Source organism: Macaca mulatta, chromosome 1 (genome assembly GCF_049350105.2).
Source record: "Macaca mulatta isolate MMU2019108-1 chromosome 1, T2T-MMU8v2.0, whole genome shotgun sequence".
Lineage (NCBI taxonomy): Eukaryota > Metazoa > Chordata > Mammalia > Primates > Cercopithecidae > Macaca > Macaca mulatta.
The window spans coordinates 84,642,848-84,669,227 of NC_133406.1; the positions used below are offsets into that span (position 1 = coordinate 84,642,848).

Consider the following 26,380-nt stretch of genomic DNA (forward strand, 5'->3'; position numbering starts at 1 on the left):
CGCGGGGCGGGGACTGGGCCGGCGCCGGGTCCAGCTGGGCGCTCCGCCAGCTGCGTAAACTCTACTGGAGCGCGGCGGTGGAGCAGGTGAGCAGGCGGTGCTGGGGGTGCCCAGGCCAGGGCCCTGTCGCCCGCGGCGTTAAGGGCCCGGGGTGGGGCTGCGCCCTGAGGGCCCGGCCCTGCCCTCCGCACGCCCCTAGCTGCGGTCCCTTCCCCGGCTGTGGGGCTGCGGCCCCTGCGTGCGCAGTGCTTCTGGCTTCTGTGGCCAGCGCGGGGGCGGAGAGAGGAGAGTGCCCGGCAGGCGGCTGCTGGGCCAGCCCGGAACTGGGTGGTGGAAGGATCGCGGGAAGCTGCCCTCAGGCCTCTGGCCTCACTGCGTCTCCACTTCCCCGCGCCCGCCTGCCCCCGAGCCCCAGCTGGGGGTGGGCGCGGCGCGAGCTGTTAAAGGGCCGGTGCGTTTAAAGGAGCCGTGCACGTGGGTCTCTGAGGCGTGTAGCAGGGCGGGGGCGTTTTGTTCTTCCTCTCTCTTGCCTGAGACCTCCGTTGCGCAGAGTCCATCCGGCCTCCAGCATCCGGCCCTGGGCATGCTTTCTCCAGAAAGGAGGCGCGCGGGGGCTCTGCCCGCACGTGAGGGCAGGGCCGCAGAGCCGCAGGCGCAAGCCTAGAGCCGGTTTCTGTTAGCAGCGGTGTTTGGCTGTTTTATCAGGCATTTGCAGCTGTGAGGAGGCAACCAGAAGCAAGCTTCTGGAACTGAAGGAACCTGAGACAGAAGCTAGTCCCCACTCCGAATTTTACTGATGAAGAAGCTGAGGCCACAGAGCTAAAGTGACTTTTCCCAAGGTCGCCCAGGTAGGATATAGCAGAGCCAGGCTTCGACCCCAGTGTCCTGGCTTCTAGATCTGCTGTACATCCCTCCGAGCAGACCTCAACCGTGTTTATTGGCTTAATAAGTATTCCCTTAGACAGGTATGAACGGTGTTGAGTGAAGTAACTGCATCCCTATTTACAGATGGAGTACCTGAGAGCATCCCAAAGAGACGATTGCAGACTAAACTCTATGGAGTAACTTGATTAGGACCGACCCCATCTTCCAGTAAGGAGGCCCCTGATGCCTCTGTAGCCAATTCTGCAGACACCTGAGCCTCCAAGGCCTTCGGCCAAGACCTTTGGCGGTAATTGGACGCTCGGGATAAGCTGCTTCAGGTGTGTGAGCCTCAGGCTCTTCTCTGCTGAATGTGGTTGTGGGCAGGCAGTGACTGGTGCAGGTGCAGAAGGGGCCTGGTTCCTGGCCCCAGCTCAGAGCTGCGTCCCCAGGACGCCCAGGTTGAGCCTTGGGTTCCAGGGCAGAGGCTGGAGTGAGGGCTTGGGGGGATGTTGCTTTGAAGTGGGATGGATGTTGTATCAGGTTTTTGGGGAAAACTGTACCCTTTGGTGTTGAAGTGCCCATGTGCCAAGTCTTGAGTCCAGCCTGTTCACTTGTGGGAATTGAGTGGCTTGTTCCTGTCTATTTGAAAGAGCAGCAAGGAGGAGGAGGAGCAAGGGCTAGGGGCTGCTGCTGGGGTGCCTGGAGGTGTGGTGCATAGTGTCACACCTGTCTCCCCTCCCTGGCTGCTCACCGTCCCCCCTCGGGGGTTTGCCTCTTGCCTACTTTGGCCTTTCTCTGTTATCGATGTTGATAATGCCACATATCTCGCTTATGAGTTGGTCATATACAATAAAAAGCCATCTTGTACAGAATCTTAGAATTTATGATCTTAAGAATTTCAATGACACTGAAATAGTTTATTACTTTTTACAGAAGAGGAAACAAGTTCAGGGAGTTAAGCAGCTAGTCCAGTTATGTGGCTTCAGTGCTTTAAGCACCAGGATTTGAACATAGCTGGCTACACCATCTTTATCTTTTGAGTTTTTGCAAAGGAGGTTCCTGCATTCAACTCCTACCCATGTCTCTCCACTACTGCTGGGAAAGTTTCGTGGAGTTCCCATGAGCAACTTCCTGACAAACAAAATTTTTTTTACAGAAACCAAAGCAGTGTGTGTAGGTCACATGCAGTGTGTCTAATGAAAATATCTCTGGCAGGTTTTCAGCTGTTGCTTTGACTTTTGGACACTGTTTAGTTGGGGACTGATAAGACAGCAAATGTTTCCGCAAGTATTCCCACCTGTTCTATTCCCAGCTGCCACAGCTGTAGAAAAGCGGGGGTGAGGCTGAGAGGCCCCGAGACGAACATTTTGCATTGGGCTCCAAGCCTGGTGATAGGATGAGCATCATGTTAATGTCTGGAGAAAAGAATGATTTCAGGCTGGGTGCTGTGGCTCATGCCTGTAATCCCAGCACTTTGGGAGGCTGAGGCGGGTAGATCACCTGAGGTCGGGAGTTCGAGACCAGCCTGACCAACATGGAGAAACCCCATCTCTACTAAAAATACAAAATTAGCTGGGTATGGTGGTACATGCCCAGCTACTCAGGAGGCTGAGGCAGGAGAATCGCTTGAACCTGGGAGGTGGAGGCTGCAGTGGGCCGAGATCGCGCCATTGCACCCCAGCCTGGGCAACAAGAGTGAGACTCCGTCTCAAAAAAAAAAAAAAAAAAAAAAGAATGTTTTCACATCAGTCCTCAGGAAAGACCAGATGTCAGTGAGGGAGATCATTTCTTGAGAGCCTCTTCATTGACTGGGAGAATGGGCTGCTTGTTCACCTTTGTGAAAATTCTAGAACAGGGGAAGAACAATTCAAAGGGTGCCCTCTGTTCTGCTATACCTTAACCAGAAACTTATTGGACTCTTTTTTAAATAAAAGTAATACACGTTTATTCTAGAAAACTCAGGAATTTTTTTTTTTTTTTCTTGAGATGGAGTTTTGCTCTTGTTTCCCAGGCTGGAGTGTAGTGGTATGATCTTGGCTCACTGCAGCCTCTGCTTCCTGGGTTCCAGCAATGCTCCTGCCTGAGCCTCCTGGGTAGCTGGGATTACAGGCGCACGCCATCACTCCCAGCTAATTTCTGTGTTTTTATTAGAGACGGAGTTTCACTATGTTGGCCAGGCTGGTCTCAAACTCCTGACCTCGGGTGATCCGCCCACCTCGGCCTCCCAAAGTGCTGGTATTACAAGCATGAGCCATTCCTCATGGCTGAGATAACCACTCTTAACATGCATTTCCTTCCACACTGTTCACATATGCATATTTATCTATTAAAACAATAGAGGGAGGGAACCGTAGGTGAAGTTTTTGTATCCTGTTTTTTCTGTTATGCCTTCAGAATTTTCCTTTTGTTGAGTACTCGTGGAAAAGCAGATTTGGTGGGTGTGTAGAGCATTTGAATTATTTATCCTACCAGTCCCACAGCAGGACGCTTTCCCACCCTCCCTTTTATCCCAGAGAAGCAGTGCCCTGTGTCCTCCCCATGCCCATATGTGGGCACTCCCTCCAAAGGAGCCAAACCTACCTGGGCAAGTAGCAGAGAGAGAGCAGAGTGAGCCATGGGGGCAGGAGTTGGGGTCGTGGCAGGAGAGAGACTTGAGAGTTTTGAGGTGGCAGATGAGCTGGTGATTAGGGAGCATTTCTTGACACATACCTGCCCATGGTGAAGGCATGTGCCTTGTAAGTGTGCTCACAGAAAGCCTACGTGATGTGTGGTGGGGCTGCCTGTATGACTAAACCCTGGCCACTGGGTACGTGACTCTCACAAGTGCTGAGTGGACTGGGAAGAGCTCCTTGATGGGCAGTTTGGAGACTTGAGTTGTAACTGTGGCTTTTGGCCATGGGACATTAACTGATTACTTTTGCCCCTCTAGGCTTCAGTTTTCCTTAATTATAATACAGGGAGCTGACTAGGTGGCATTGGTGGCCTTTAAGATCCTTGCCAGCTCTGACATTGTCCTATGGATATGCCCTTTCATTTGATAATATGTTTACGTGGCCATAGGGCCTGGGGCCGCGCCAGGAATGGAAACTTGATCTCTGGGGCCTGGCCTTTGAAGCCAGTTCATGTGTCTGGTGGTTCAGCAGATCCGTCACTTTCCAAGAGGCACATCAACAGGCTTCTGTGTCCTCTCTCACTGTGTCCCTCCTCCGTTTCATCTTCTTTATAACTACCACTTATTGAATGCCTACTGTGTGCTGGACACTTTACAGGTTATCTCTAGGTTTTACGGTAATCTTGCAAGGTATGCCTGTTCTGCTTTTTACAGCAGAGGAAATGAGCTGTGTCAGATTAGACTGTCTGAGGCCTCTCAGCCAGGGAATATGTGGTTCAAATCACACAGGCAGGCGATCCGAACCCTGTCAGTCTCCAAGCCTCTGCTTTTGACCACTGACTTGCTGCTGCTTGTTTAAAAATAAATGTGTTTCTGGAGCCTACTCTAGGGCGTCATGCTAGGGGCTCCCTCTCCCACTTCTCCACAAACCACCCTTTTCCCCGGCTGCTTCAGGAAATGAGAGAACTCTGCCTGGACCCCAGGCACTTCTGAGTGGGACAGGGCTGTTAGAGGTAAGTCTAGAGCCTGGCCCAGAGTTCAGGAGGCCCCATCAGAGGGCCTCTGGGGCCTGTGGTCTGGGAGGGTGGTAGGGCAGTACCTCACTTCCCTTTGAGACTCAGGCCCCAGCTCTGGCTTAGGCCAGGGAGAACCATCCCCAAGTGGTATGTGTTACTATACGGGCTGAGATGGATGGACAGATGGATGGTCAGTTGGACCAAATACATAGTTGGGTACCCAGGGCCAGGGGGAGAAAGGTGAGCAGGGCAGCCATGGGCGTTTGTCCGGGTATCACCTGGCCTTAAAAATGTCTTCCTTATTTTAAGGGAGGACTGTGGGACTTCTCAGACATCAGAAAAGTGATGTGACGGAGCTGTGTGACCATAGAAAGTGATGTGTTAAAAACCAGCGCCTCCCTCTTTGAAAGCCAGGGATCGTTATCATTCATCTAACCTGCTGGGAAGAAGAACCAGTTGTCCAGGATCCAAACCTTTCTGCGGCCCCAAGTGTTTGTGGTAAGTGCAGTGACTCCCAATCCGCTTTCGAACCCGTTTTTTCCATTAGGATTTTCTCCATGGAGGCAGATTTCCATGGGGGTTTGCTGTAGCGTTTTGAAATCCGTTTCTTACCTAGTTCCATTGGCCTTAAATGTTAAGGCCAAAGCGTTTACATTTCTCTGTAATGAAAAGAAGGTCAAGGAAATTGGGTCATTGGGTTTCCATAATAATTGCAGGAACTGCTGACACAAGCGTGGCTGGGGAGATTCTCTAGGTCAGACTCCCTTGGTTTGGCTAATTCAGCAGTTTGATCCTATTCAGCTGATTAATGGGAATGTGCAGTGGCCTCTTTGGATGTTTGATTTTGCATCCTAATCCAAAGCAGCTATCAGCCTCAGCACTTCCTTGTCAGAAGGCTTTCCAGAACGTAGTGTGTACGCCGGACACTTTCTTCTGCCCCTCTGCATTTTCCTGCCACTTCTCTAGAGAACGGGGTACAGGGGGTGGGAGATGGGGAAAGCTGGTTGCTGTGTGGTTGATGGGATTTGACATCACCCAGCTCCACCCCCACCTGCCCATGAGTCAGCCTCTGGGGAGAGTTCTTTGCGTCACCGGCACCCTCATGTGGACAAACATCTAGCAGGTTGTTTATCTGCACATATATGGGTGGTAATTTTTCCCTCCAAGGATTTCAGAGCACCAGCAGGCTTCAGAGCAGACTTAGGTGGCTTGCAAAGCAGGCCCTTAGGAATTCAGAGGGAAGCAGAAGTCCATCCCAGATGCTCTGTTTTCCTTTAGGAGCTAGGTAAATCAGAGGGGCTGAGGGACAAATGAAAAAACGTCACAGCTTTGGCTCCCATCTGCTACTCCTGGCCAATGAGAGGGGATCTGGGAGGGGCAGACATAGAGGAAAATCTCTAAATGTTGATGCTCGTTGTTTTCCTTTAAAGAATTAATGGCCTAAAAAAAAAACCCTACAGATATAGTCTGTGTTTATTATAGAGACTTAGGGAAATGCAGAAAAATATAAAGAAAATAACCACTCTCGGTTCCACCATGCAAACATAATCACCTTTAATGTTTTGTAATATTTCCAGTCCTTCATATACATACATTTTATAAGGACATTCAGATGATTAGGTTTGTAAAGTTTTATGTTCTGTTAAATTTAACATCTTGTCATTGTTCAGGTTATTAAATATTTGAAATAAGATTTTTGGTGGTCCTGTAACACTCTCCATCAGGGAAATACATCATAGTAGAGAGACATTTTGGTCAGTTTCACTTTTTTTTTTTTTTTTTTTTTACAGTTAACACATATGTTTGTATAAATACTTTATATTTTCTTAGGACAAATTCTGAGAAGTAGCATTTCAGGATCAAAAGGTGTGCTGTGTTTAAAGTGTTGATTCTTACTCCTTTCAGTAAGGCCAGTGCAGTTTGTCCAGGTAGTGACTGAGACCCAGTTTTTCCACACTCTCTTCCGCAGCAGGCATTGTTTTAGGCCTTTTTCAGCCCAAGAGTTCTCTTCTCCCCATGCCGCTCTGCTGGTCTGCATTTTCCACTCCTCTTCCTCCCTAGTTGGTCTCTGACCAGACTGTAGATATCCAGGAGAAAGTGTTCATTGTCTCATTGTCCCATTCGGCAATCAAGTAGTGCCAATCAGTCGGGGGGCGAAGGTGGGTGGGGGAGGTACACTCACCTTGCTGAGCAAGGGCCCCAGCCTGGTCGTGTGATTATAAAGCAGAGGCAGTGCCAGGAAAAGTCAGACACTGGCTGAGAATCACCCGGGGGCCGACCATCCTGAATGCAGATCCCTGACACTGGGTGAGGATGGAGCTTGGAGATCTGCATTTTTAATAAGCAGCCTAGCAGAGTGGTAAAGAGCCCAGACACAGACTATCTAGATCCAAGGGTAACCTTGAGCTAATTACTTTTTGAGCCTCTGTTTCCTCATCGGTACCATGGGGAAGAATAGTAGCGCCTTGCTCCAGGGTCATGATGTTTAGTGCCAGGTAAGGGCTCAGCAGGTGCTGGTCCATCTCCACCAGCTCCCAGTGGCCTGGGCCACCTTTGAGAAACAGTGATCCTAAGGGATTCAGCCTTTCCTAAGTTGGTGCCTCCCACCTGTTACCCCCACCGCACCAGGCTAGGAGGGTTGTGATTAGAGGGTGCCCTTGCTGTGACAGCTGAGACTAACTTTTCCCTGATTATTCCTTAATGACAGCTCCCTCCTTCCCTACTTTCTTGAAGTCTTGGTCCTCATTGTTGTGGGCACAGCTTGAGGGGAGGCCTTGGAGGAATGTTTGAAAGTGGAATGAGGGAAGCAGCCTGCTCAGGGAGCACTTGTTTTCTGGTGAGGAGGCCGCATGTATGAATGACATTTGTGGGTGAGAAAGCAGATTTTGTAGTTTTCCCTTGTTTCTTTCTGAAGAGCTGTCAGGTCTTGATGAGACCAGGCCTGGGCACAGGGCAGGCAGTCGGCGAGTGTGGATGACGATGGCAGTGGTCACCAGGTGCCTCTTTCCTGTCTAGCACAGTGTCACATGGAAAGGCTACGGTCCTTTAACCCCACCCTCCCCAGCATGACTATCACACATGTCAGGGAACTTCTGCTCACAGAACTGCTTTCCAGGGATGGCCTTTTTTTTTTTTTTGAGACAGAGTCTCAACTCTGTCGCCCAGGCTGGAGTGCAGTGGTGCGATCTCAGCTCACTGCAGCCTCTGCCTCCTGGGTTCAAGCGATTCTCTTGCTACAGCCTTCTCAGTAGCTGGGATTATAGGTACCTGCCACCATGCCTGGCTAATTTTTGTATTTTTATTAGAGACGGGGTTTCCCCATCTTGGCTAGCTGGTCTTGAACTCCTAACCTTGGGTGATCTGCCCACCTCAGCCTCCCAAAGTGCGGGATTATAGACGTGAGCACCGCACCCAGCCCCAGGGAGTGTCTTATTAGTGGTTGGCAACTGAATGGAGAAGTGGGAATTGGAAGGACCTAATTCTACTTGATCCTGGGTCCCCTGCTTCTCCGTCTTCACCCACCCATCAGCTCCCTTTCTCCTTTAAGCAGGTAACTTTGCTCTCTGCTTATCCATTTTTGTTGTGCATTGCTATTTGGGAGCCTATCTTCTGAATGCTACAGCTCTTGTGGGTCTGAAGGGTGAGCCTGCCCTCTGTCCTTAGGGGCTGCAGCCTGTGGTTTTTTAGGTACAGGGACTCCCAGAACTGCTCCTCCAGTCATAGCAGAGATAAGTCACAGGAGCTTGAGAGGCATAGGAAGAACAGAGGGAGGAGATCGTAGCTTCCCTGTTCGTTCACACCCAAAACAAAACTGTCATGCTAGAAAAGGAGGTATTAAGAGAGCCACCTGTACAGTCTCGTAGCCCATCCAGCACACTGCTCCAGACGGAATGTTATGATTTAGCTTGAGAAAATGCAGCAGCTCTTTGTTTTGGTGCCCCTTTTGGAGTCAGTGAGTTCCCTATTGCCAGAGTGGATAGTGAGGGAAACCCTGGGTCCAGGCAGGAGTCTGTTTAGGATTTATCTAGTGAGGCTGAGCCAAAGGAGGATCTTGAAGTTTCTTCTCTTCAATTTAATTAATTAATTAATTTATTTCTGTAGAGATGGGGTTTTGCCATGTTACTCAGGCTGGTCTTGAACTCCTGGGCTCAAGCGATCCGTCTGCCTCCGCCTCCCAAACCATTGGGATTACAGGCGTGAGCCGAGCCACCATACCCGGCCCTTCTCCTGCATTTCTGCCTGATAATTTCTCTCATTTCCATAGATGGTGAAGGAACTAAAGCCAAGAACTTTCCAACGTCTTGCAACTCTTTGGGGTTGTGAGGCTGTGCTCCATTTGTCTGGGTTTTGCTGATTCCCAGATCTTCCCTGTGGCCCCGGGGCCTAGTCTGAGGCGACTCTGAGTGAAGAGGGAGGAGGGCCCACACCTCTTTTGTAAAGGCTGCTTTTGTAAAGTTCACTTCAGTTCACATCTTTCTCCTGGTCAGAAACCTTTGGGGGCTCTCCTCTGCTGCATTAAGCTCTTACACCTCCATCAGGCACCAAACTCCTCCCTGGATGGCCCATCCTACCAGGTCCCCACATTTCAGCCACATCCAATTGCTTGATATTATCAGGATAGGCCATGTTATGTTCCTAACTCATATGTTTACTTAAGTGGTTACCTCTTTCCAGAATGAGCCCCCTCCTCCAAACTCTGCCTGGTGAAATATTCCTAACCTTTGCAGCTTCATGTCCTAATTTCTTGTGACCTGAGGCATCTATTCCTGACAACTGGTAGACTCTGTCCCCTTCTAACTCTCGGGTGCATTGTCCTTGTCACCTCCCTCCTGGCTTTTAGCTGGCTTTGCTTCCTGCTGTTGTTACTCCTGTACTTGTCTTATCTATCCTAAACAGAAGGTGCTTCAGGCTGGGGAGTTTGTTCATGTTGAAATCCCTGTGATGGAGGTGAGCAGAGGCAGGTTTTGCCTGTGCCTCTTGTTTGGGGATGAAGTTAAAGTCCCTGTGGGAATAATCCAGGCAACAGCCAGGGTCGCTGTCTTCAGAAGGAAGGGCAGCCACAAGTCTTGTTAAGGGGATTGAAATTGGCTGACTTGGAAGGAACCTGCCTGCTTTGTTTAAAAACCACATGTAACTGGGTGTAGTTGTTCACACACTGTAATCCCAGTGCTTTGGGAGGCTGAGGCAGGAGGATCACTTGAGGCCAGGGGTTTGAGACTAGCCTGGGCAACAAAGTGAGACCCCCATTTCTACAAAATATTTTAAAAATTAGCCTAGTGTGGTGGCGTACATCTGCAGCCCTAGCTACTGAGGAGGCTGAGGCGGGAGAATTGCTTGAGCCTAGGAGTTCGAGGCTGCAGTGAGCTATGATTGCACCACTGCACTCCAGTCTAAGTGACCAGTGAGACCCTGTCTCTAAAAATAAAAATAAAAATAAAAATCACACATATTGTGGGGCGACTTACTTGAAGACGAACTTTCAGCAGAGAGCACACCTGTCCTTGCCCAGGGTGTGAAGCTCAGCCCTGAGGGTCTCTAGACAGCGATAACTCAGCCTCTGTCCCCGTCTGGGATGTTGGCAAGAATAGTCAGATTTGCCAGGCATTGTTTGGAGCTCTTCCCAGCCCGGAATCCTGCATGTGTAGATTTTGGTACACTAGGTCCCCCACTTGGTACTACTGTGTAGAAACCCCAGTCAGCACTGTTTTGCGGGGGCAGGCTTCCCTCTTGTGGTCCCCTTGGCCTTGGCCTTCCCCTGGGTCACACCTTCAGTGGCACTTCCCCACCCCACACGCCTGCTCCCGTGGTTTAGGTCTCCACTTCTAACCTCAGGAGACCTGGTCCTCAGACGCCTCCCAGACAGCTTCCCCATTTTATCCAATAGACACTCAAAGGGTAAAATTCACAGTCTTTCCTGAGACTCTCTTCTCCGGTCTTCCCTGTCTTAGTCCCCACCTGGCTGCCATTCTAGACTCTGTTTTCTCTCCTGTGTCAGGTCCTGCCCTTGACCTCCTGACCTCTTCTGGACTCTGCCCTCACTTGCATCTATCCTGCTGCTGTCCTCGGTCCTCCTCACCTGCCACAGTCATCTCTGGGGATCACTTTCCCTCCCTGGCCAGTGGCCAAACTGACTTTAATGAACCCAGTTCAGATCTTGTCTGTCACGATTGTCCTCAGGGTGATGTGTGTCTCCTTAACATGGTGCCTGAGACCCTGCTCATCTCCACTGCCCGCCCCACAGTGTGAGGCCCTCACTGGAACATTTTCTGTGCCTTCTGCCCTTCCCTCCTCCTGGGAAAACCAGTCTCCATCAGATAGGCTCTTCTCTAGAAAACATTCCTGATCTCTGAGATTTGATTCCACTTTTGTGCTTCCGCACCTACCATCACACACCTGGATCGTATGATTTGTCACATTAGATGATTTTTTTGTTTTGTTTTGTTTTAGGACAAGGGTGTTTCTTACTCATCTTTATATCCTCAGAGCCCAGCATGATCTTTGGTGCATAACAGATGCACCACAGATGTTTGCTGATTGAACGAATGAGCACACTGACAGTTTGGAGCTGCATGGCTGTAGGTTTTGCCCCCTGGGATGTGAGTAACCTCAGGCCAGTCCCAGGCAAGGCCACTGCTGCCTCCATGGCAGCTTTCAAGGCCTTTTGTTCTGTGGCAGTCGTTTGATTGACAGGCATCTCTTGGACGCTTGTGGGGCAGGACTTGTGTCCAGGTTTCCAGGTCACCTCCAGCCACCCCCAGAGCCCTCCACTGCCTTTGTCTCACAGGAAAGTGGAACAAGGTCCTTGTGCTCCTTTTTCCAGGTACTTCCGGAGGCAGGGCTATGCTCACATTCATGGCCTCTGACAGCGAGGAAGAAGTGTGTGATGAGCGGACATCCCTAATGTCGGCCGAGAGCCCCACACCGCGCTCCTGCCAGGAGGGCAGGCAGGGACCAGAGGATGGAGAGAACATTGCCCAGTGGGTAGGTCCCACCAGCAGCTGGGGGCCTTGAAACAGGTCCCTGGGGCTCCTGTACCTTACAGATGAAAACCAGATGTTCATTCCCTGATGCGGGAGGGAGAAGGGAAGTAATGATGAGGATTGGCCAAAAGGGTGGGTGGCTGGCCATGGTAGACTTTCCGTCTGCAGGGCTTCATAGGACTCTGCGCATTCACAGCCAGAGATGGACTTGGCAGTGAGCTGAAGGATGCTGTCCACTCTGCCCCCTTAGGTTTACCTTTCTCATGCAGGTCACTGTTTCCACTGTAGTAGGAGAGTTTATTTGGATGCCTGGGTGCTAGGACAGGTAATGCAGAAGCTTAGGATGGTAGCAGGGGAAGCATTTTTTGGCAGATGGCCAGACATGGTAACTGAGAGGAGTCTGCCTGATGCACAGTTGACTTTTGAGCTGGGGATATTTGGGCTGCACTGTGATCATCCGGCCCCCAGGGGAGGAGATTATAACGTTAGAAAGAGTAGGATATCCTTGGGAGAGCCACTTAGTTTTGCCCTTTCTCTCCCGATCAGAGCAAAACATCTGAATTTGCCTGAATCCTGTTCTCTGTTTTGCCCATTATAGAATTTAAAAATGTCTCTGTGTGGATTGTTTTCTTGCAGCCAGTCTTAATCCCTCTTGCTGAAATTTGAGCTCACTTCTCCATGTTCTCCTTGAGAACAGAACCATCGTCCCTAAGCTCTGAGTGAAATCACACCAGCTCAAGGCCACTGCTCGGCCACTCCTCAGCCTTTTCTTGTTAGTTTGTTATCTCTGGGAAGTTTTGTACATTTTAGTCGTTTCAGTTTCTGTTCATGAATAGTCTTCCTTTCCTTTCTTGGCTGAATGGCTAGATTGGGACTCTCTCTGCAGACAACCGGTACTGAAGCAAATTTTTGGTTCTTGTTTCATTTGGCTTTTTCTTTAGCTGTTCACCTCATTAGCAAGGCAGCCCATGACCCTAACTTTCCACAGTTCTCACAGATCGGTTTGTGCCAGTGTCTGGCAGGTGTCCTGCCCTCCCTTGCTACCTCCTCATTTGTGCCTGCCCACCTTACCAGAGCCTGCGTCTTCTCAGATGCTTAATGCCCGTTTAGCCTCTCTAGTTCAGAGCTGCAAATTTACATGCTTGATTCTGTGGGGCAGAAAATTCAAAGTAATTTCTTCCTCTGCAAATTCCCAGTATCTTAGTCACACTCAAAGAGAGTGTCCTTTGCACTGACTCCTCTAGCTAGTGATTTGTCAACCAAAAATGTTTAGTCTCTGTTTTCCTTCTATCTCCTGGCCTGTCTCCTCCCATATCAGCATGGCCACGTGAACAGAATTGAGCAACCTTCTGAGTCCCTGTATTAGGAAGGGGAAAGATCTTTTGATGTGTTCCAAATTCATTAACCATTTAGTCTTGGGCCTGCAGACCATAGCAGCCTACCTTCCTTCATTTGTAGTGCCTCATCCAGCTCCAAATCTTCTCTACTCTTGTCCTCATAAACTTTTCGTATGCCCTAGCAGCTCATAGACTGCTTCTTATATCTGGAAAACAACATTCAAACTTCTCATTTCTGGTTCCAAAAATCCATGCATTACACAGATAGGCTGCCATAGGGGACATTCCGCGGCCCTCACGATGTGGTTTCCCACAGAGAAGCCAGGAGAACGAGGAGGACGGTGAGGAGGACCCTGACCGCTACGTCTGTAGTGGGGTTCCCGGGCGGCCTCCAGGCCTGGAGGAAGAGCTGACCCTCAAGTACGGGGCAAAGCACGTGATCATGCTGTTTGTGCCGGTCACTCTGTGCATGATCGTGGTGGTAGCCACCATCAAGTCTGTGCGCTTCTACACGGAGAAGAATGGACAGCTGTGAGTTGGGGGCTTGGGGGGCACAGGGTGGGGTGAGGGCTGAGTTGTCGGGGGGCAGCAGCCTGTGTTGGTCACTGCATCTACTGCTCCACACCAGCAGTGGTAAAGAGCAGGGATGAAGAACCGCCCAGGTTCATGGCCTGGCTCACTGCCTCCTGGATTGTGACCTACTTGGGCATGCTGTTAATGTCCCTATGCCTCAGTTTCCTTGTCTGTCTAATGGGTTAATAACGCAGTTACTGGGAGAATTAAGTGAGTTAATACGAGTGAAAGGCTTTGAAGAGTGTCTGCTACAGGTGAGTGCTCAAGCAAGCTGGATCCTGCCGCAGAAATCAAACTCTTGCTGCAAAGCACTGGGCTCCTTGTTCCTAGTCCTAGATCCTGCGCGTGGCTGTGCCACCCATTCCTTTGTGACCGCAAACAAATCACTTCCTCTCTGGGTCTCTGCTTCCTTGAATGTGAAACAAGGTGGTTGGACCAGATATTTCTCAGCTCACTTCCAGCCTTGTGAGAAAGACTTATAAAGCCTTTCGTTTATTTTAGTAAAATACATGCAGAGGCAGCAGCGTCGAAAAATGAGGAGCTTCCTCTACTTCTTCCCCCTCCCCTTTCTGTGGTGCTCACTGCTAAGCACCTTCTATAAACATTGTTTTTTTTAATTTCTGGAATTTTTGTTTCATTTTGTGCGTGTTGGTTTGTTTTTTTGTTTCTTTTAAAGAAAGGAATAAGGCCAGGTGTAGTGTCTCATGCCTGTAATCCCAGCACTTCGGGAGACTGAGGCGAGAGGATTATTTGAGCCCAGGAGTTTGAGACCAGCCTGGGAAATGTGGCGAGACCCTGTCTCTACAAAAAATACAAAAATTAGCCAGGTGTGGTGAGACACATCTGTAGTCTCAGCTACTTGGGAGGCTGAGGTGGAAGAACACCGGCGCCCAGAAGTCAAGGCTGCAGTGAGCCATGATTGCGCCACTGTACTCCAGCCTCAGCAACAGAGTGAGACCCTGTCTCAAATTTTTTTAAAAAAATTAAAAAAGTAGAGTCCCATTCTCAGGAAGCTTATAGTGTGTGGGAGATTCAGCACAGCAGAGGTGGAAGCATGGAGAGAATGCAGCCAGCAGTTTGTTTGCAGCAGTCCAGGCTGGGAAGAGTGAGGTTTGGGTGAATTGCTTCCTGTCTCTGCTTCCTGAGCTTATGAACTGCAAGGACAGCAGTTACTCCAGCGGGTAGGGGTAGGGTAGTAGCAGGTGGAGGGGTGCTGGGCTGGGTGGAGCTGGTGGAGAGGTGTGGGTGGGTGGGGGAATGAGAATTGGATGGGTGAGAGAAGCGCCTAGGGAGCCTTTAATCCCTGTGGGGGTGGGGAGGGCAGCGGGGAGGTCATCTAGCCCTCATCCTCACTGCGGCACTGGGCCCAGGTGGCAGGCTGAGAGCCACAGGTCTGTGGTCAGGGTGCCAGGAAATGAGCTGGAGGACAGGAACTGCTCACGGGGGTGGTGCCTGCACTCCATCAGGGCAGCACGTGGGCGGTATGGGCATCCCAGGCACCTCCCCTAGCAGGTCCAGAATCACTCAAGGTGGGGAGCCTCGAGGAGCAGGCAGGGCTGGGAGCGTCAGCCCTTTGCCTCCTCCCTCAGCATCTACACGCCATTCACTGAGGACACGCCCTCGGTGGGCCAGCGCCTCCTCAACTCTGTTCTCAACACCCTCATCATGATCAGCGTCATCGTGGTTATGACCATCTTCTTGGTGGTGCTCTACAAGTACCGCTGCTACAAGGTGAGCCCCTGGCCCTGCCCTCCACCCACCTGTCTCTCTCCCTGTCTGCCCCACACCATGGTGGCAGAGCCTGTGAAACAGCCACCTTTAAAAAACACAAATCAGAGGAAAATAGACCCAGAGTTTTTGTACTCCTTCCCACCCCATCCTGTCTCCCACCATGGATGACCTAATACTGTTGTCTTTTATTTTTATTTATTTTCTTTTTCTTGAAACATGGTCTTACTCCATTGCCCAGCCTGGAGTGCAGTGGTTCGATCATGACTCACTGCAGCCTCAACCTCCTGGGCTCAAGAAGTTCTCCCGCCCAGCCTCTCAAGTAGCTAGGACTACAGGTGTGCACCACCATACTTGGCTAATTTTTAAATTTTTTTTGTGGAGGCTAGATCTCACAGTGTTGCCCAGGCTGGTCTCAAATTCCTGGACTCAAGTGATCCTCCCACCTTGGCCTCCCAAAGTTCTGGGATTACATGTGTGAGTCATTGCACCCAGCCTGTTTTCTTTTAAATTTGCACATTATCCCACTTGAGTTCCTCATTGCAGTGTTCCAAGCATCATTTCTCATAGTTCGAAGTTAATTTTGTTTAGCTTCTCTTTCTGAAGTTCTATTTTAGGCTCCTCTCACCCCAATACTTCCCCTGAAGATTTATTTTTAGTTTTCCTTTTCCTTTTCGTGCAAGGATGTGCAGATGCCATGCTGAGGTCTTTCAGCCCTGGGAGACTTTCGGGTTGTAGCTGCCTATAGCTGCTAAGTAGCCCCAGGGAGTAGTGGAAGGGCAGATCCCATCTGGCCAGAATTATGGGCACTGCCTGTCTCCAAAGATGCCATAACCTTTTAGACAGCGGCTTCAGGCTTTTCTCCCAGGGAAGGGGTTGAACCACTAAAGATGGAAAGGTGATTAAGCTGGGCATTACCTATTTTAAAACTGTTTACACACAGGTGCCTCACAACATTTTTTGTTCAGGCAGCTGCCATCCATGGAGCAGGTAGATAGTGGTACAGAGTGCCCAGGCTAGAGGGATGGGACAGGGGCAGTGCAGGGAGGGAGCTGAGCCCCGTTCCAGTGGGGGCAGCAGCGGGGAAGGCCATGGGAGGGGCTGCAGGACATGTCCTGAGCTGAAGCTTATCAATAAGTAATGAGTACGAGCTGGGCATGGTGGTGCATGCCTGTGGTCCCAACTACTCAGGAGACTGAGGCGGGAGGATCGCCTGACCCCAGGAGTTCAAGTCTAGCCTGGACGATGTAGTAAGACCCTGTCTCTAAAAAAAATAATAATAAAATAAGTAACAATTACCTGTGTAACTGTGACGAGGCAGGGTTTGAACATTGCCACTGGGAGGTTGGCAGATGGTGGGAAGCAGGGTGGAGGGCTGCTGGTTTGGAGCAGAGGATACAGATTGCATGAGGTCAAGCTAGAAATTGCATGGCAGGTGTGAAGTGCTGGCACCACTGCGGGCAGTAGGTGTCTGGTGGCCAGTCCCAGAGGCTGTGAAGAGGGGCTCAGCCATCTGTCCAGTAGGGCTTCCTTGGAGGTTCCGCAACACAGGCAGATGATGGTGGCCCGGGCGGCCAGGTGGCGGCTGGGAGGAAGAGGGTCGGCGCGTCCCAGAGGCAGCCCTTTCCCCTTTTGGCTGTGCATACAGCATGGCCGTGGAGGCTGCTTTCACTCCAGGTAGACCAGGGCCAAGCTGAGGTCCCAGTGGGTTGAGCTGGTGACTGATGAGTTGGTCCTCAGGGGTGAGGCTGATGGGAAGTCATATCACTGTCCTGCTGATGGCCAGCTAAGGGACTGGATTAGGATCAGCCCCCTCTTGTCCTTCACTCTCCTATGCTTGGCCAGGAGACAGGAACAGGTCTTTCTGAGGACCTGTTTGTAGGTCCCAAGGGTGAGAGGGGACTTCCCGGGTTCTCTGTTGAGGCCACCCTATCTAAAATAGCACCCCAGTGAGTCTCCTGTCACTCTATCCTGCTAACATTTTTTTCTTCATGGCCCTCATCATTACTTGCTAATATACTGTAAATTTGTCTATATGTCATCTAACTCCCCTTACACTGGAACACAGTGCCCATGGGCAGAGACTTTGCTAGCCTTGGCTTCAGAACCTAGAACAGTGCCTGGCAAGTAGAAGACACCCAGCATTACCTTTCTAACTGAACGAGTAGAGTTGGGGGAGACTGCAAGGCTATGCCAACAGACCTGAGGGAGTCTTGTCTGCACACACTGCAAGGTGACCTGAGGGGAACTCCTTGGATTTCTGTGCCCTCTGTATCTGTAAGGTGGCCACCTGATCCCTTCCAACGTAGGCATGAAGTAGCCTAACAGAGCATTCAGGCTTGGGTATCAGTCCCAGGATCCTGGGGGCCTTAGGATTTGTGGCACTTGGGGATACCTTGTGATCGTGCCATTTCTATTGTCTAGTTCATCCATGGCTGGTTGATCATGTCTTCGCTGATGTTGCTGTTCCTCTTCACCTATATCTACCTTGGGTAAGCAGCAGACGAACAGCACTGGGAGCCCCTCTCCATGCGGCACAAGTGGACATGGGCATGAGGACCTGGGCAGGGAAAGGTGACCATCGAGCTCCAGTGTTCCCCAGTGCCAGCCGTTCTGGAATCCAGGCCTTCATGGCCCTCTCTCATGGCCTTGACACAGGGGAGTAGAAGTGGGGCTGCATGGTGGACCCCACGTTTCTGTCTTGTTCCTGATTTAAAACGAACCCTTCATGGAGAAGGCGCTCTGTGAACCCCAGGGGGATAGAAATTCCACAAAATTTACATTCTAATTTTTGGGCTAGGCCTGGGTACTTCCTGGTTTGTGGGAAAAAGTATCTGTTCTATTGCCCCTTGATTTGGGATATCATCCTGACCCAGGGGCCCAAAGGGACTGGAGGGACAAGAGAAAACACCTTCCCAAGGACCTTTTCATGTGCACAGGGTCTTCCAGGTCATGCCTGTACACTTTTCTGTGACCTGTTCCAAACATCCCCACCTTGTTCTAGAAAATGTCGCAAATGGTAAATTGTAAGGACAGTGAAGGTCGGGGAAGGAAATGTTAGTAAGGAGGGCCAGGTTGGGACTGAATGGTGGTAAACTGCTAGACTGTAATGTCTCCATTGAGTCCCACTCACAGGCTCCTTGGTCCTGCAGGGAAGTGCTGAAGACCTACAATGTGGCCATGGACTACCCCACCCTCTTGCTGACTGTCTGGAACTTCGGGGCGGTGGGCATGGTGTGTATCCACTGGAAGGGCCCCCTGGTGCTGCAGCAGGCCTACCTCATAATGATCAGTGCACTCATGGCCTTGGTGTTCATCAAGTACCTCCCAGAGTGGTCCGCGTGGGTCATCCTGGGCGCCATCTCTGTGTACGGTAGGCGGGCAGCAAAGCGGGTGGGGGCAGCGGGGGCGATGTCCGCAGCCAAATTGTCCCCAGTGCTGCACAAGGAGGGCAGGTGCTGAAGGACTTGCTTCCCTTCCTGCAGAGGCTTGGGTGGACTCCCTCCTGAGAGTCACCTTTGTAAAACATAGGGGAGTCCACTATTTCAGGAACACTCCTGGTGATCTAGATAAAACACGGTAGTCACTGAGCTCCTCATTTGCCTTTTTTTTTCTTTCTTTTTTTTTTTTTTTGAGATGGAGTCTTGTTCTCTCTGTCGCCCAGGCTGGAGTGCAGTGGCGCCATCTCGGCTGACTGCAACCTCTGCCTCCCGTGTTCAAGTGATTCTCCTGTCTCAGCCTCCCGAGTAGATAGGATTACAGGCGTGTGCCACCACACTGGGCTAATTTTTGTAGTTTTAGTAGAGATGGGGTTTCACCATGTTGGCCAGGAAGATCTCGAACTCCTGACCTTGTGATCGGCCCACCTCGGCCTCCCAAAGTGCTGGGATTACAGGCGTGAGCCACCGCGCCCGGCCCTCATTTTCCATTATTATCAATATGCTGATTGAGCAAGTGCACTGTTAAGCACTGGGCACACTGTAAGTGATTTATCAAGACAGTCCTTTGGGCACATATACATAACCACAAATGTTAGCTGCTATTTGATACTACCATGATTATCATTGCCAGTATTGTTACTTCCATTTTAAGGTTAAGGAATTTGAGGCTTAAGAGAAGTGGGACTCCCCAGCCTGGCCACCACGTCTCGGGTGCACAGCTCCTCCATGCTTGCGGTTGCCTGTGAGGCCCTACTCTGGCTCACACCAGGGCCTGCTCTAAGTTATGACTGGATATTGAGAGTTTGGGATGCCAGCCCAGAAGCAAGGCATGCTCTGAGAGCTCCACCCGGGGCTCCTGTGCTACAGGGCTGGCTCTTCTTCAGGGGGCTGTTTGGGGATAACTTGACAAGGATGTCTCTGTTTTCCCAGATCTCGTGGCTGTGCTGTGTCCCAAAGGGCCTCTGAGAATGCTGGTAGAAACTGCCCAGGAGAGAAACGAGCCCATATTCCCTGCCCTGATATACTCATGTGAGTGGTCCCTCCGTGCCTCTACCTGACTCAGGGTCAGCAGGCAGCCTATGGGGGGACAAGGGCCTGCTTCCTGGCCGTGGCTTTCAGAGTTGACTAGGAGATGCTCACCCTTTCCCTGAGCAAAGAGGAGGAGCTGGCCTTGGTGATCCCTGGAGGATCTCCACTTTCAGAAACCAGGGAGGGTAGTATCTTGATATTAACATAGTAAGAAGCTTAGAAAGGTAGGACAGGAAGCAGGCGTCTGCTAGGATGTGGCGCAGCCCCTGACTTCATCCCGTTCATCCTCCAGTGGCACAGTGGCATGCTGTGGTGCAGGTTGCATTCCTGTGAGCCCGCAGCCACACCTCAGCTCCCCAGGCTCTTGAGAAGGGACTTTGGAGAGGGATTCTTCAGGGCAGGGGGTCAGGAGCAAGGAGCTCCTGGGCTTCCTTGACAGCAGCGTGGCTGATTGGCATTAACCCTAACTGAAGGGAAGGCACACGGGATGGCCCCTGGCCTCGGGGTCAGTGTGTAGAGATTTGGACTTACACATGCAGTCAGCAAAAGCACATCAAGTCCCTACTTTGTGACAGGCACTGTGCTAGGCACTGAGGGACCCAGCAGGAAAGAAGACCACAGGGTCCCAGGCCTCATGGAGCTCACAGCCCTGGGATTGTGATGCCCTCGGTTTGTTAATGGCAGAGCTTAAATAGAGCCTGAATTTCTGGAGCTGTGGTTTCTGCAGGGTGGCCTGGGAAAGAGTTTATGGAACAGCTACAGAGTGCTAGGTATCTCCATGCAGCTGAGGAATCGAGCAGTAGAGGAGAATCACCCGCAGCGCGGCCCCACGGGAAAGCACATTCCAGGCACATTCCAAGGATGAGCAAAGACCATGTATGGAAAGTCTGTGCTAGGACTGTTGTGAGTGTCCCAGGGCTCTGGGAATTCACCCGTGAACAGTGAGGTCCTGGCTCTGATAGATCTGGTTCTTCTTACGCTCTAGGAGGGGAGACAAACAGTAACAGAATAGACAAATGCAGGAGTCAAGAGGGAGTGACTCCGGACCCCTCCCACAACGGCCTCCTAACAATGGAGCATGAACAGATACCTGCAGGATGGCGGGATGGAGGGTCCTGTGCAGGCTTTCTGGGACGCAGACTGGTCACCTCCCCCAGGCCCTGCAGGCAGCCACTGTTAGCACCGCCTGAGGCGTGAACCTTTTCCCCTCCCCCAGCCGCCATGGTGTGGACGGTCGGCATGGCGAAGCTGGACCCCTCATCTCAGGGTGCCCTCCAGCTCCCCTATGACCCGGAGATGGGTGAGTATCCAGGGGAGCTAACAGCCTCTCATCACTGGGGGGCAGCTCCCTACCTGCACCCAGCTCTGCCCGGCCTGGCCTCTCTGAGAGGCATGAGTTCAGGAGGAGCAGAGGGAAAGGTCCTTTGAAAACCAGCCGGACACATGGGGCTTGAAGATTCAGCGAGTGTTGGACCCTTGGTCCTCTGCCAACCTCTGTTGCTTCGTTCTGCTGGGCATGGGTGGGGCAGGGGAGGGGAAGCCCTGGCATCAGGCACTGGTGCTCAGGGGGACCCCTTCCTGGAGCTTTGTTCCCAGGGACCACTCTGACCAGCTCTTGTCTGTCTCCCTTGTTGTCCCCTCCTCATGGCAATGATGGTCATCTTCTCTTCCTGGACACCCAGAAGAAGACTCCTATGACAGTTTTGGGGAGCCTTCATACCCCGAAGTCTTTGAGCCTCCCCTGACTGGCTACCCAGGGGAGGAACTGGAGGAAGAGGAGGAAAGTAAGGTGCCCATGTTCACACGGCCTGCTTCAGCCCGGGGCAGGAGTGAAGACGGAGGGTGGAGGCTCCCTGCAGCCTGGGTGGAGGAGGGCGTGAGGGGAGGGGCCCCTTTTCCCATCGGAGGCATCTCTGTGGAAGTAGGAGACGCCTGCAGCACTGGGGTCTTCTCAGCAGACCCCATGTAGTTGTCTGGCGTGTATTGAGTGTGGACCATGTGCCCGTGCTGTGCTGGGTGAGGCCCAGCCCTAGTGGGACCTGCAGACTAAGGAGACGCGGGCAGTAATCATGCAGACTGCAGAAGCCAGGGACTGTGAAGCAGGCCATGGGGGCAGGATAGCATGCCATGGGGCTTCTTGACCTGGTTGGCAGGAATTAGAGAAAGTCACCTGAGGAAATAACTGCTGAGCTGAGCTCTGAAGGTTGAGTCACAGCAGTCCCTAGAGAAGAGGAGCACAGGGTGGGGAGCGTTTCCTGACAGGCAGACTCAGGAGTCAGAGGAAGCTGGAGCGGGATGCAGAGAGCAGAAGTGTGGGAGGGCCTTGCAGACAGGCCTGGAGACACACTGAGATAGGGGTTCATCCTGGCGTCAGTACACGGTGCCTGCCCAATACCCAGTGCCCGCCCAATACCCAGTGCCCGCCCACTGCAGCGTGCCAGGCGGCAGCCTGGAGCAGGGAGATGCTGCGGTGTCGTAACAGCCCCTGCCTTGAGAGGTGCCTTATGGGAGCAACCTGGTAACAGTGGCCTGGCATACAGGACTCCAGTGACGCGGGAGGGGCAAGCTAAGATTGCTCTGCGGTGGGTCTGGAAGGAGGAGCAGGTGCACACCCCCAGGCAGGCTTGTGGGAGATGTTTATTCCAAGGCCAAGTGGTGTGCTGCAGACCAGGAGTTAGCACAGATCCCACGTGGCCCACAGGACCGGCCTCCCTCCAAACACCAGCCACAAACTCTGGAGGGTCTAGATGCCACTTGTGCTTCTGACTGGCTGCAAATTTAGGGCTGCATGATCCCCTTAGGTTCAATAACTTGCTAGAATGACTCACAGAACTCAGGAAAGCACTACACTTAAAATTGCAGTGTTTTTTTTTTTGTTTGTTTGGTTTTTGTTTGTTTGTTTTTGTCATTGTTGTCATTTTGTTTTGGAGACAGGTTCTCGCTCTGTCGCCCAGGCTGGAGTGCAGTAGCACGATCGTGGCTCACTGCAACTTTGACTTCCTGGGCTCAAGTGATCCTCTTACCTCAGCCTCCTGAGTAGCTGGGATTACAGGCACATGCTACCACACTTGGTTCATTTTTATATTTTTAATAGAGACAAGGTTTTGACTTGTTGCCCGGGCTGGTCTCGAACTCCTGGGCTCAAGCCATCCATATGCCTTGGCCTCCCAGAGTATTGGCATTATAGGTCTGAGCCACAGCACTCAGCCAAAATTAGTTCTATTATAAGAGATGCAACTCAGGACCAGCCAAATGAAGAAACACAGAGCATGTGAGAGGGCCCCCAGCACGTGTTTCCTGTGTCCTCTCTTCGGGGGCAGGACACGTTACTCCCGCTTGTTGTCCGGGGGGAGAGAAACAAGGCAGCACCATGGGCTGAGAGGGGGATGACTGTCAGGACTAGGCCAAGGACGGTGTGGAGGGGTCCACCGGGAAGGTGGTGTGGCTTACCACACTTACTCAGGAGAGCATCCATGTGGGAGGGGGTGGGGGCTGCAGGACATCTGGAGGGACATACCAGCAGGCACCAGAGCCGGGGAAGAGCTCAGGGTTTGACACGTTGGAGCCATCAGCATGTACATGTTGTCAAAATGAGGCCCGAGAAGAGTAGCCAGGGAGGGTGCAGGGTCAGGGTCGGTGACATTTACAGAGGAAGGGAAGGTGCATTGGAGGACCCTGAGGAGTAGCCAGAGGCAGATGGGTGCCGCAGGTGGTGTGAGGACTGCAGGTGTCCCCTGGGGACCAGAGAGCATTGGTCAGGACATGGGACCTGGTGCCTCTAGGTTTCCAAGGTGACTGGGAGATGAGTGCAGGGTTTTTTTTCAGAGTCCTGATGGAAGAAGGAGTGATAAGGAAGGGGAGCCAGCACATGAAAGCAGGAGCAAGGGCCCAGGACAGGAAGAGCTGTCTTTCTAGGATGGGCAAGACTGGAACCTGTTTGTTAGGCTCTGAGAAGGAACCAGCTAAAGGGGAGGAGTTGGGATCCAAGAGGAAGTGATGCTGATGGATTGGACCTGGTGGGGGAAGGATGGACGCTGGGGCCAGGAGTGGGAGGGACACCTACAGGGCTGGAAGGGCAGGGGAGGTGGGTCTCCATGGTTTGTGTTTATTGCATAACCATTTTTATTGTCTACAGTGAGCAAAGTTATCCTATAAATAAGTGTCAGGGACCATTGCACTAAAGAAAACAAACCTGAGAGCATTTTGGAAGCTCTGATTTTCTGATCAGTAATGGGTAGACTAATTCCCAGTTATATTTACCTATTGTAAGGTGAAAGGGTCTTCAGAGGACCTCTGTCTTGGTGTTATATGTGCTTTTGAATGCACTGAAATTAAATTCCCTAAAAATTTGTAATTCAGACTTCATACTAAATTGTACAGCAGTGCACAGCCCCAGGCCATGCATTCCTATTTGTTCTTTACTCACTGAGTGCCCAACACCGGTTTTACCTGAGTTTCAGAACTGCCCGCTTTTCTCTGCCCAGGTTGTAAGTCACCCAGTTCACAGGTGTCCCCTGCTTTCCCACTGGCCACTGATTTGGGGAGGCAGCTGTCCTTGTCCCCAGTCCACATGGCAGCTTCTAGAGGCCAGGTGGGCTGGGCTGGGCAGACTGGCTGGGCCTTCTGGACCAGGGTTTCTCTTCTTTTTCCATTCCGTACACGCCTCCTCAGCACGGGTTCACTGTCTCTCCTCACACAGGGGGTGTGAAGCTTGGCCTCGGGGACTTCATCTTCTACAGTGTGCTGGTGGGCAAGGCAGCGGCCACGGGCAGCGGGGACTGGAATACCACGCTGGCCTGCTTCGTGGCCATCCTCATTGTGAGTAGCTGGGGATGTGTCTGACTGCCCCCTGGTGGTGGGGTCCCCAGAGTCCTCATTGTGGTGGGGGCGGGTCCCAGGATCCCTGGGGATTTTTCATTTCTTCTCTTCACTCTGAGGGACGAGACCAGGGAGCGGGGCTGGAAGGGTCAGCTTGAGACCGAGGCTCACAGGAGGTGTGCTCACCCCTAGGTGGGCTCCAGCCTGCGGAGGACAGTGCAGGGGAGGGTGAGGAGAGCACTGGCCCCAGCGTGGCTGAGCATACAGCCTCCGGGCCGGGGACCCAGCTGACAGCTTTGTGCAGTGATGATACCCTTGAGGTGATTGTGATGACATCAGATTTGCAGAAAAGAAAATTGCTTAAGGGCCTTGCCCGTGGGCACAAAGCTAGTGAGGACCGTGTTTTCCCCTCCTCTATGCCACTGAGACACCACAGGGTCTGAATCTGGGGCACTAGGGCTGGCCCTGTTACTGTGAATTGTGCAGGCCCCATAGTCAGTTAACCTGGCCAGATACACATAATGGGGAGATGTCCTGCCGTGACTTCATCTCAGAGATTTCCCTGTCACGTTAGAGGAGGTGGAGTGTCTGAGTTGTGCGCTTGGTGTCTGCCCCTTGGTGAAAACCCTGGGCATGGCATGGTTAAAGTTGATGCTCTAGTGTCCAGAAGATTTTGCTTTTGCCCACAAGTACATCAGGGATGGGATGATCGACCTAGGCTGCTCCACCACCAGACTGCCTGACCTGAGCCCTCCTGCCCCCAAGGATAGAGAAGGCACCCTGGTTCCCTGTACTCACCTGGACCACTGCCTGCATCAGCCAGGTCAGGGGAGGATGGGCAGCCCCCACACCTGCTTCCCAGGGGCAGGTTGGCTGGCAGCTCTGATTCCCTTGGTGCCAGCTGCTGAGAACCTTACTGCCATTTCAGTTGAGCCCACCTAGCTCTCATATAAATACATGTTCCCTGAGGGCATCTTACCATCCCATGTGACCACTCTAGCCAGACAGGGGAGGCAGCACGACCTGAGGGCACAGCACTGCTCCAGGAGTAGGGAGGCCTGCCTTCTGGTTCACTCACTAACAGGTGGGGTGATCCAATGGGGGTGAGAACTTCTGCCCTCAACACCTCAAGAGCTGTTGGAGGACCAGGAAAGATAATGGGGTGTCTAGCGCCGTTGTCCGACTGGTCCTCGAACAAGCTTCTGCGCCCAGGGACTAGACCATGACTCACAGCTCCCGTCCAAGCCAGGGATCACCACGCTCACCCTCCCCTCCGTGTCCTGCAGGGCTTGTGTCTGACCCTCCTGCTGCTTGCTGTCTTCAAGAAGGCGTTGCCCGCCCTCCCCATCTCCATCACGTTTGGGCTCATCTTTTACTTCTCCACGGACAACCTGGTGCGACCATTCATGGACACCCTGGCCTCCCATCAGCTCTACATCTGAGGGACGTGGTGCGCCACAGGCCTCAAGCTGCCTGGAATTTTCACTGGATGCGGTTGTATAGTTTTACACTCTAGTGCCATATATTTTTAAGACTTTTCTTTCCTTAAAAAAAATAAAGTGCGTATTTACTTGGTGAGGAGGAAGCAGAACCAGCTCTTTGGTGCCAGCTGTTTCATCACCAGACTTTGGATCCCTCTTTGGGGAGCGCCTCACTTCATGGACAGGAAGCACAGCGGGTTTATCCAGATGAACTGAGAAGATCAGATCAGGGCGGGGAAAGCATCCGGCATGAGGGCCGAGATACATAAAGATGTGCCTCTGTTCGGGACCAGGACCGAGTGCTCGGGAGTGGCGCCTGGCACCTGGGTCCTCTGGCTGGAGAGGAAAAGCCAGTTCCCTACGAGGAGTGTTCCAATGCTTTGTCCGTGATGTCCTTGTTATTTTATTGCCTTTAGAAACCGAGTCCTGTTCTTGTTATGGCAGTCACACTGCTGGGAAGTGGCTTAATAGTAATATCAATAAATGGATGAGTCCTGTTGGAA

General features: G+C 51.9%; 1 protein-coding gene across 6 annotated transcripts; it reads left to right on the plus strand.

Annotated features, from left to right (window-relative positions):
- PSEN2 (presenilin 2) lies at positions 1-26,380 on the plus strand. Of its 6 annotated transcripts, none has more exons than XM_015114360.3 (14): positions 57-86; positions 706-848; positions 1,009-1,202; positions 4,801-4,989; positions 11,312-11,472; positions 13,125-13,339; positions 14,971-15,112; positions 17,534-17,601; positions 18,262-18,482; positions 19,480-19,578; positions 20,795-20,878; positions 21,261-21,362; positions 24,278-24,396; positions 25,683-26,380. In XM_015114360.3, the coding sequence occupies exons 5-14, from the start codon at positions 11,332-11,334 to the stop codon at positions 25,836-25,838; spliced, it is 1,347 nt and encodes a 448-aa protein (XP_014969846.1). In that variant the 5' UTR covers positions 57-86; positions 706-848; positions 1,009-1,202; positions 4,801-4,989; positions 11,312-11,331; the 3' UTR covers positions 25,839-26,380.